Here is an 11,414-nt window from a genome sequence, read left to right on the forward strand (position 1 = left end):
AGAACCTTCAATTTAATAATGTCTTTAATCTGACTTTATCATTAAGTCATTTACTGTATTTAGTTTGAATCCCCAATGTTTTACTGTTTTCGCTGAACAATGTGACTTTCTCGGTGTGTCGGTAGTAGTTTCTCGGGTTGCTCCTGCAGGTGTAAGGGAAGGGGGCAGACATACACCAATGCATGTCAGCGCAGTGTGGGAAACACCTCCCTCCGCCTTTCGGATGGGGCGGACAGAGTCGCTGCAGTCGGAACACCCTTCAACTTTTCCCCAAACACTCCACAAAGTGTCCGACGTCCTGCCATGCTGGGGCTGTAACGCATTTCGGAATTGCTGGTCTATATTTCCCCCTCGCGCTCCCGAGTCATGGCTCCGTTTGGAAAAAACTTCCTGAAAGCTCGACAGAAAAACAGGTAATTTGATGAGGAGAGGGACGTTTCTTGACGGGAAACCTGTTCCGTGTGTGTGTGTGGGGTTTTTTTCTCCGAGTTCGATCATTATGAAGGGAGAATTACGCACTGGATATATGGGCGAGCTGCACGAGGGGCAAAGTAGACTAATGTTTTAGAAAGAAGTTTTGTTTTTACATCCAAGTTATTTGAGACGGATACCGCTGGCTACAGTCCAAATGCAATCAAAGTATTATAGCAACATGGTGACACTGGTGGGGCATGAAATACACCTCAGAGTAAAACTAATGCACCATTAAAACACAATGAACAACCACAGGGACACAATCTAAAGTTAAAGGAATATTAGGTTAGTTGCATTGGGGCCCAGGTGGTGTGTGTGTGTGTGTGGGGGGGGGGGGGGCGGGGGGGGGGGGGGGGGGGGGGATAACAATATCAGACAATATCAGACAATATTTATATCTATCGGATCAGTACTCTGTATTGGCTGATACCCAAAACCTAGGTATCTGTATCGGGACCGACAAAGTCAAATAGGTGAGTCCCCATCAGAATGCCACCACAATAAATAACATTGTTCTCAAAGAAAAACCCACATAAAATGATCAAAAGGTACCATTAACTAAATATTCCCTCGAAAATGCAAACCCATGTCCATCGTGGTTTTCTTTTTTTCGCGGGTGGTGTAAAATAGTCATTAAAAAATGATATTCTTATTCTACACAAACTATAAAAAACTAATAATAGTGTCCACTTGGGCCCATCCTAACGTCACACCATCTAACACACTTCCATTACTGTTTTAAACCAACATCAACCAGCATGTTGCATTGGGATTCGGGGAGCATTGTTGATGAAGATGAAGTTTATCTGTCAATATTTAAGGCAGTATTGCATGTGTGTGTGTGTGTGTGTGTGTGTGTGTGTGTGTGTGTGTGTGTGTGTGTGTGTGTGTGTGTGTGTGTGTGTGTGCATCAAGGATTAAGGGGGAGTTTTAAAGCATAGTTTTGCCACATAATGTGACATTCTCTCTAAATGTAACTGGTGTGAGAAGGTGTTAGTTATCAGACTATTACCATTATGGAAAGTTAGAGAAAAATATGCCCTTTGATAGTGGGCCTCATTCCTGTCAAAGTACACTATACTGTACATCAATTTATAAGAGCTTCTGCTCTCCTCTGTAATTACTACAAAGATTTTTTCTTTTTTATTTAATACGCGTTTCATCCGGGACACCAGAGTCAAAGAACATCTTGACTTCAGAGATCCTGTCATCAGCGCTCGTATAATTTCCTTCAGCAATTTCCCCGAGTGGCTATCGTGGCCTTTTGATGTGCCGCATGACTGCAGCTGAGATCCAGCCCCAGCTTTTCAAAAAAGGTGGGAAAATTAGATTTTCTGAGCCACAAGCTGCCCACCGTTATTGGTGCACAAATTCTATTTGGACTCTTGACTGCAGACTTTTTGTAGTGCAGAGTTGGTAAACAAGAGTTTCTCTTTTTGGAGGTATCTAGGTCACGAGCCAATCCCTCGCAGGGTGCAGACAGGATTCATGTTGCCAAGACCAGGATCAGGAAGGTTTTTAATTGTGCGTAAAGAACTGTTTTCATTAGCTTTACTTAAGACTCATTTACCACCGAACTCAGCGGGAAAAGGCTTTGGATTAAGTTCAGAAATAAAAACAGGCTTTTATGCTAAATTACTGGGGGAAGAAATGTTTGACAGTGGCAGCCGCAGCAGAGTGGATGTATTTTCACATCACAGACCTTTGATAACTTCAAAACAGTCTGACTGAGGCGGTCTCCTGTGGATACAGTGGCCGTCTTATTTTCTTCATGTTGTGTAGTAATTACCACCACAGCACCTATAATTACCTCAAATGTTCAGATCTATAGATATGTCAAACGCTTGAATTCAGAGACTCGCTTTTACTCGCTCTGGGATGTTTGCAGAAGAATTACATGTGGAGTCGCAGTCGGTTCAGAACTTTGTCTCACTTCAGAGTAATTGTGGCGCTGATTACAGCTGTTTAATGCTCGTAGCCATCAAAAAAAATCACAGTGCGTCGTCGAGGCGTCAAACTGGCGTCCATACAGTGGACCAGCACGTACAGGACTTTAAAATGGTTCTAAAATTACCAGCCAGCGTCACGTGGGACCAAATCAATGCAGCAGCGTGACAGCATTGTGCACGGGGCCAATTAGCTGCCGAAATTGTTTGGTTAACACAAATGATGGCAATTGTGTTGAAAGAGAGTAAGCAACTTGTTTTTTTTTTCACTGAGCGAAAGCTTATTTGGTGATTCACAGACCTGCTGGGGGGATAAGAGGGTGGGTGGTGTCACAGAGGAAGGGAAGAGAAGGGTGTGTTGTGTCTCTGCGCACAGATGCCTATCAGAGTGAGACTCATCCCAGAGATCAACATATGCAGATAGAGAAATGATGTTATTTCCTCGCTGATCCCTCATCCTCTCTTTCAGATAAGAGCGAGAGAGGAAGCGTCTCTTGTCCGTTATCTGCTCTGCGACATGCTCTGTGTTTCGTGTTCTCTGTTATAATAAACAGACACAGAAAACACCTTCCCTATCCGAGATATCAAAGTGTTATCAGGATAGCAATATGACAATTTTCAACTCACAGGGGGCGCAACATTTGTTTAAGGCGATGTGTGTTACAAAATACAAAAGATACATTTTAAATTAAATATTGTCGAGCTGCAGAGCCGATGTGTCATATTCTACAGACTGAAGGAAACATCTTTGTTTGACACGGATTCCTGCACAAAAACCATCCAACATTTCAGCATGTTTTTCAATGAAAAAGATAATAATTATGTAAACATTTAATTTGTAATTAATTATATACATTATATATTATTATATAATTATATATATAGAAAGTCAGAACCTGTTGACAGCAATGGCAACAGGATAAATATGCTACAACAGCTTTGTTCTGTTGGGAATAAATGCATCACCTTATCATATTACTATTGATCTGAGAAGACAGTGGAAAGCTATAATTCTGTCATTTGTTATGACTTGTTTGAACCAGCAGCATGCAGTCCTCTGTGGTAACTTGTAGTTTGCTAATTTATTACACAGAGAGAATTGTTCCTCTCTACAAGGTCGTCATTATGAGCATTACAATGGAAGAGAGAGCCCTGCCACCATGACAGAGCTCTAAAGAAATTCATATAATTGAAATGTGGTTTCCTCCCGCACCTCCGATGTCTCACTCAGTATCTCAGCTTGTAAGTTCAAGCTGAAGCTAAGCAGGTCTGCTCAGGTTTCTTGGGTTCACTCGAGTGTGAAATGTTGAGGTTTAACCCGTCCTGTGTTATTCACTTCACAGCATCCATCCGCACGATAACATTTTATAATGAAATATTTATATTTAATCATCGTAAGTCCTAATTGACACATTTCCAATCATGAGTTCATCACAACATCCTTGTTAGCTTTGTGAATTATCACCCCAAAGCTGTGCCCTATGAGGTCCACCCTCATGTGTGGCGTCTGGAACCGCAGCCTAATCCCAAACTATGAATATCAAAGTGACAGCCCTTATGAACGTATTAGCTGCGATGCAATCAGCCCAATGGTGCGTGTGGTATTTGTGTTTGTCCTGGTAGGGAGTTGACTAGAGAGGGTTAGGGCAAGCTAAGAGACTTATTATGCCAATCTCATCAAAATGTTTGACAATGATTTGATTATTGACAGTGATAACGTTTTTTAGTCTTAAAGGTATCTGACTTTCAACCTACAAACAGCTCAAAAGGGAAAAAAATATTCCGGTAACTCTTTTGAAACTGCTGTCTTGGTGCCAGTTCTGTGAATCATTGCTCCATTAAGGAGGTGCCGAGGTTCTTAAGAGACAAATGTGCAACAGGTTGTGTATTCTTGATCGGAGCGTGTCTCAGTCTATCGCAGTCAGCGGTTGTCGCTTGCCCCGCCCGTCAGTTACAACTAGGCCGAAAGTTAGATTTTCCAGGAAAAGCTGCAAATCGTTTGTGGCGTCACAGGGGGAAATGTACGTCCGTTTATTCATTTTTTTGATGCCGTTGAAGTTTATTATTGCCACTCAACAGTTAGTCCGTTTTTTGTTCTTCCAAATCGAAGATTTATGCAATTTTTGACATTATAGCTCCAAAGCAGCTCAGCCTCTGAGAAATGTTTAAATATTTCAACTTGGACATGAAGTTCATTTTTTACTACTGCTATCCATGAAAAGTGTTGTTCCAGGCCTAGATTTGCAGATATGTCAACACTTTCTTCCCATTAGTGTGGAGTTGAAAACAGACCATAATGAATCCATTTTTCCCCTTCCTCCCTCTGTCCATTGAGCTGTGGGGGCAGGATGTTGTGTGAGCGTTGGTGATTGTGGCCCGGGACAAATACAGGTGTTTCCCCGCCTTGCTGTACCCTCTTCCTGCACAGCTGAGGGCTTGGGTCACCCTCTCTGAAATATCCAATTGTCTGTAGAGCGTGTTTATTCACCTGTATGTTCAGATATGACTATACAGACACATGTTAGGGACAGTGTTAGTGTTTGCACTTCTCCGGGTATTTAAAAGATGTTTAAATATGCTGTACGTTCCACTGTTTTTCCTTCTCTTTTCTCTATCCTGTCTTCCCTCCCTTTTGTCCCCTTCATTCTATGATCCATCCTCCCGTCCATGTATTGCAGTGCAGCACATTCGCAAGCTTTTTGACACCTTAGGACAAAGCCATCTTTCTACATCCGACCCCTCATCACAGCTTTTTGTATACAGGTGTGGCCTTCAGTGTGTCCACCCACTGTTTTCTCTCCTGATCTGCGGTAGCGTTTGCAGGGTTTCTGAGTAGGTGGTGGTTTGAAACTCTTGAGGTCAAAGTCGCCGTGGTCGTTGTCTTTGATCGCTTGAGGCATGTTGAATTTGTTTGGCTTGTGCACAGCTCAGGTATTTGCTTTGCCTCGTTTTTCTCCAAGGGTCTCCGTAACCATTAACCAGCCTGTTGCATTGTCGCGTACGTATCGCATTCCTGAGACCTTATTCACCGCCGGTTTACACAATGCCCCAGTTGTGTGTTTTTGTGCCGTGTGGGAACCAAAACACAGTGGTATCAGACAGTAAAATCAGCAAACAGAGAGATAATGCAGCGTTTAACTTCTCCCGCTTGAGTATTTCTTAATACATCTCACTTGCTTGTGTTGGCGTGCAGGCGGGTTGTATCTGTAGCATCTTCAGAGGATGTGTATTTTTGTCCACCCTCCCTCGTGACGATCAGTGGTTAATGTAGGCTGCTGTGAGCCAAGGTTTTCTCTACAGATAAACACACAGCAGTTACATGATGCAAGGGTCACATGTGAAAGCACTTCTACATACCAAGGTGAAGAATAACACCAAACATTTGATAGCCAGGCAGAACATCTATAGTATTCATGTTTTGTAAATGTTCTATAGATAACACTATTGTGTGCACGAATCCATGAATGCAGCTCTCACTTTAGAAACTGAAATGCAAGCTTAAAGAAATGCTCAAAGCTACCACGAGGAACTTTCATTTTGTGTTGCGGCCCCTGTGGACAAAAGCGATCGTGTCCGTGGCGGACTGATCGCTGCCCGAGGCCCCGTGGAGGTAATTTCACTGGAGCTGAAACAATTAGCTGATTGACAGAAAACTATCAGCAATTATTGTGATAATAAATAACTTATTTCAGTTTTGCAATAGCCAATTCTCTCACTGATGAAGTTCATACACAGGCATCAGTATTAGATTGTGTTAGTGTTTCATAACCAGTTAAAAGTTCCTCATATTGACTTTCAAAGCAAAAATCCTTTTGAAAACAACTGTTGCTTAAAACAGAATTTCGGCCTTGTGGTTTCTTTTCACTTCTGTCAGATGATTTAAACAGCGTCTTGATTAGCTGCAGCTCAACTCCCTCACTGATGTCAGAGTTTGCCGTCTGAAATCCCTTTTGTGGACTGCAGATGAAACGTGACATTAACCAGAATTACAAGCATATAATTCTGATTTATTGCTGTTAGGGTTAGAAAGTTTAAAAGTAGTTTAAGTTTGATTTTGGGGGTGAAGGAATGTTGGTCTGCGGTTTTTCAACCAGTTTAAAGTTCCCTGTCAGAGGAGGAGCTCCAGTTTTTGTCTCCTAGTGATATTATATAGATCATCCTTCTCTAGTTTCTCTTGAGATTGAACTGTTTGCAATTACAGGAGTATTATATGTCACTTCTCTTTGTTTTGCTTTCAGAGTAGGCTTTAACTTTAACTATGAGTAATTGACTGAAAGTCAGCTACAGCACATCAGTCAGTGTAATACATCAAATGAATTGCAGAATATAGCAAACATTTCTGTCATATTAACAATAACATTCTTTATCTTGAAATCAAATTGAAATGTCTGGCAAAGTTATCTACGTACTTCTTATTTGATTACACGTTCGCGCCGTGGACGTCTGCGTTGCCGGTGCCTATCATTTAACGACTGGATATTAGGTCCTGGATATTACCGGTGGTCCATTAAGCATGTAAAAAATTGATACCATCGGCCCATCAGAGGTCCATTTTTGAGCAAGTTTTACGGTCCAGACAAAAAGTTAATGAGGGCCTTGGGGTTAAATAGCTCAGAACTGAATCATTAAGTGATCATCAGGGATGAGAAAGACAATGACTAACATACTAATAGAATCAAGCCAGGGAGCACAAAATGAGCAAATGTAGTACTCTGCTCATTGACCTAATGGAAAACCATCAACATAGGGTCTATTTAATAAAATAAAGAAAAGTGAAAGGACTTTTAAAGCATGAGTAAGAGTCTGTCTATTACTCATTGTGTTTATAGCTCTGTAACTGCTGATGTAAAACTTGCATTCAACATAACTTTTTATAAGATTCATTTTTTACAAAAAACTAATCATCGACCAAATATGGTTAAAAACAATGTAATTGGGCTGTGCCTGTGTTGAAGACACATTGCCATGTAATCTCAACATACCCTGGTTGAAGTCTGACAGGGCACCTTTGTTGCATGTCACCCCTCCTCCCTGTCCCCTCATTTCCTGTCACTTCTCTACTGTCTGGTATGTAAAGAATGTAAAGAAAGGTAAAATCTCATTCATGAGACAATTTTCTAATTCAAGCACAGGATAAGGGTTAAGGTTAGGGTTAGATGATTGGAAGGTCCTAGAGCCTTGGGAGTGGGCTCCCGAGTGTCTAGGAACTTGGGAAGAGGTGGATCTCATTAATGATCTCACTTCAAATCACATTCATGAGACAATTTGTCTAATTTCAAATGAGATTTTAGAGAAAATGGTGCATTGTTACAAAATACATTTACAACAGGCTAATAGCAGACCACCTCAAGGTCTCACTCCGAAATAACCGGGACATTCTGATGTAGGATTCCAAAATTAAAGCTCTTCAAAACAGGATAAGGGTTAGGGTTAGGGTTAGATGATTGGAAGGTCCTAGAGCATTGAGAGTGGGCTCCCGAGTGTCTATGAACTTGGGAAGAGGTGGATCTCATTAATGAGTCAGGTTAGTATTCGGCAATATCGTTCATAAATTATACCTCAATATGTTTAGGCTGTGCCCTGAAATATGATATATATCTCAATATTGTATTATTTCTCTCTAAATAAACGTATGCTTATGCTATACTACATAAATGATTGTGCCATGACAATTGATCCAATAGTGTTGGAAACATTTCACAAAAGTCAACCTTATGGTGGCACTGGAGGCAAAGTCAGAAAAGCTTTATCCTCTTGGGACCACGCACAAACCGTCTAGTAGGTGTTGAGATATTTCAGTGGGTAAATTAAACTTCAGGGCATTAACTAAGTCAGTAGGGCTTTATCCTCTGGGGAGCATGACTGTCCGCACAACATTTTTATGGCTTTTGTGTGATTTTTAGTGGAGTGTTGGTCTAGGAATAATTTCCTTAATCGAAGACAGCTCTACAATCCGTCTAATAAGTTATGTAAGTCCGGACCAAAGGGGAAGACCCACTGACGTCAAACCAACATCACCATTCAGGGACCCACGTCGCTAGATACGTTTAAAAAGTACTTTAAAACATTTGTATTGTTTAAGTTGATGACTTCTGTGTGTGTTGCGAGTATCTGTTGAGGTGTTCGGACTTCCAATGTTTCATCCCCAAGCCACAATCGCTGTATGAGCTTTGTTTTTCTGTCTCTTCACTAGGACAAAAGATGCCGAGCCTGTGGAAGGAAAGGAGATTCAGGTTACAGTCTGCAACGAGGACAAGGTTGTCTGTGGAGTAACGAAGCACACGACATGTGCAGATATGATTCTGGCGTTACTGGATGATCACAAGTCAATCCCAGAGAGCAAGCGCCTCTTGCACGGGGAGGCCAAAGACTTCTGTCTTGTTGAGCGGTGGAAGGGTTTTGAGAGAGCTTTGCCTCCTCTCACCAGAATCCTGAGACTCTGGCATGCCTGGGGTGACCAGAGACCCTTTATCCAGTTTTCTCTGGTCAAAACCAGCGATTTTGTGCCTCAGTCCGCCAAGAAGGGTGGAAAGTCCAAGGGGGTCAAGCCAAAGCGATGGGAGCACGGTCGTGCTCCGTGCTCCCAGCCTCTGCCGGTGGAGAGGCAAAAGCGCATGGTGAAGAAAGCTTTCCGGAAGCTTGAAAAGCTCCACAAGGAGAGCAAGACCTCTCTCTGTGCTGACGAGATCGACCGGATGGTGCAGCTTATCCTCAACCAGGACCACACCATCCAGGAGCAGATCCAACGCGTGAGGGAGCTGGATTTGGACATCGAGCAGTTTGAGCTGCAAGTGCAGAGAGAAGCGGAGCGTGAGAGTTCACTGGCTCAGGCTTGTGGTCAGAGTTTGGGGGCATACAGCGACGAGCAGCTGGAGGAGTACCTGTACGCCAGCGACGGAGTCGAACAGCTGGAGCTGCAGGTTCAGAGGCACCAGGAGCTCATCCTCAAGCTGTCCCGGGACATTGACGCTGAGCTGAGGAAGGCCGACTTCCCTCAGAGCCAATATAAGGATGGCGAACAGGAAGTAGCCGCGGCTGCTTCCTTGATCCCATCGGAGACGGAGAAATCGCTCTGCGCCGCTGAACTGGAGAGGCTTCAGGATGAGGTGAAACACAGCCTCTTCACTGGCGTGTCCCTTCACAACCAAGCCGTAGAAATAGACAAGCAGCTGAAGTGCTACGAAGCTACGCTGGTCTCTAAGGATCAGGAGTGCTGGCAGCTGGCTGCCCAGCTGAGCTCACTGCAAATTGGGGACGGAGGACAAGAAGAGGAGTCCAGTACGGTCCATCCGAAGAGTGAGACTCAGTGCAGCGTCTCACAGACAGTGAAACTCAAACACAGCCTGTCCCCTCTAGACGTTACAGACACAGACTCAGACACTGGGATTAGCTCCACACACAGTCAGGACTCGCTGTCACCATGTCTCGACTTCCCTCCCCCGCTGGACACAGACGTTTGAACAACCCGGTTGACCCTGCAATTCATTGTTCTGGGTGCACTAGACCCAGTTTGTGCCTGTCAAGTGCCGTCATTACAACCGAGTCACAGAGCTGAATCCTGGCAATATTCTACGACAAATGAAGGTAATTTATTAGAACTGAAACAATTACTTATTTCAGCTTCTTAATCCAAATATGATATAGTATATGTTAGTTTATATCTTAAGATTTCGTAAAAAACAATAAGAGGATGTTACCAAAGACTCAATTATAATAGGCATATTTTCTGAAATTTAAATAATCAGCAGACTGATCCAATAATGGAAATGATTGGCTTTGCATTTTCGAGGGTATTTCAAAAATTTTGTGAAATAAAAAAAAAAATCACTTTGGATTGAAATATGAATAACAATTTCGAAAACACGTTAAGAACAATGATTTGTTCTGTGAACAAGTTATTTTCTTTTTATCCAGATGGACCAAAAAAATATTTGAGGGAAGTTTTTAATACCTTCAAAAAAAGCTGCAAATGTTCTGAAAATGTGTACGGATGCTGTCTGTGACTCAAGTGTAATGATGATACATACAACGCACAAAGCTGGAGCTATGTGTACATCGACTAGTCCATCACTGTGTATGACCACTTTTAAGTGTACATTTCTTCCTAAAGACTATTTCCTCAGCACAACCATGTCTAAGGTGCACCAGGCTGAGTTACTTTAGTGATTTTTGTTTCTTTGGTTTCTTAATTATGGTGAATATATGCTTCTCTTCCCTTCCAAGTTCTCAAGCTATTTATGAAGCTGCACTTCTTTGAACACACTTAAATCTATTAACAATGTTGTTTTATATTAAAACAGATAGTTAACTGTTTTGGATGTAAAGTTTAAGATTTGTTGAAAATGTAACATTCCTCTCAACTACACTGTACATATGCTGCTGCAACCCCTGTAAATGATTGTTCTTATGACACGGGCACAATTTGTAAAGACAATTTGATAAAAGAACAGAAAAACATATTTATTTATCATGTAATCATATTTTACGGATGAGATTTTATCACGACCGTTTCCCCTCTGATACAATAATCTCCTTCTGCTACAGATCTGATCCAACACATCATGTTCGGGGCCAAAACAACACAAAAAATCGGAGCTCCGTATGTGTGAATCATGCTAAAAAACAAACTGTGATAAAATAAAATGTACATTTGAACTTTCATAATAAACACTAATACTGCAAATGTCACTAAGAGTAATCAGTCAGTTGTTTGTGCAAAGCGTTGATGATTTAACGTTGAACACATCTTAGCAAACAGTGCTGCGGCATTAGAAGATGTTAATGGTAAAACCACGAGGAAAAACACAAGTCAAGGGGCTAAATTTGATAGATTCCTCAAAGCACCGAGTCACCAGAGAGCAATGACACAGCTAGCACAGAGCAGCCTTCCCGTCACTGCAGCATATAATCAGTCATAGATGGTCGCCATGCAGGCAGGCACAAACAACAGCGAGCACTCTCCTCTTGTCAAGGCCCTGCTGACAGACCAACACT

General features: G+C 42.1%; 1 protein-coding gene across 1 annotated transcript; it reads left to right on the plus strand.

Annotated features, from left to right (window-relative positions):
- Positions 1 to 276: 276 nt before the first annotated feature.
- Positions 277 to 11,094, plus strand: rassf9 (Ras association domain family member 9). Its single transcript, XM_079163695.1, has 2 exons — positions 277 to 413; positions 8,614 to 11,094. Exons 1-2 carry the CDS (start codon positions 367 to 369, stop codon positions 9,878 to 9,880), a joined length of 1,314 nt encoding a protein of 437 aa, XP_079019821.1. The 5' UTR covers positions 277 to 366; the 3' UTR covers positions 9,881 to 11,094.
- Positions 11,095 to 11,414: the final 320 nt, after the last annotated feature.

The sequence above is a fragment of the Pholis gunnellus genome (assembly GCF_910591455.1).
Source record: "Pholis gunnellus genome assembly, chromosome: 7".
NCBI lineage: Eukaryota > Metazoa > Chordata > Actinopteri > Perciformes > Pholidae > Pholis > Pholis gunnellus.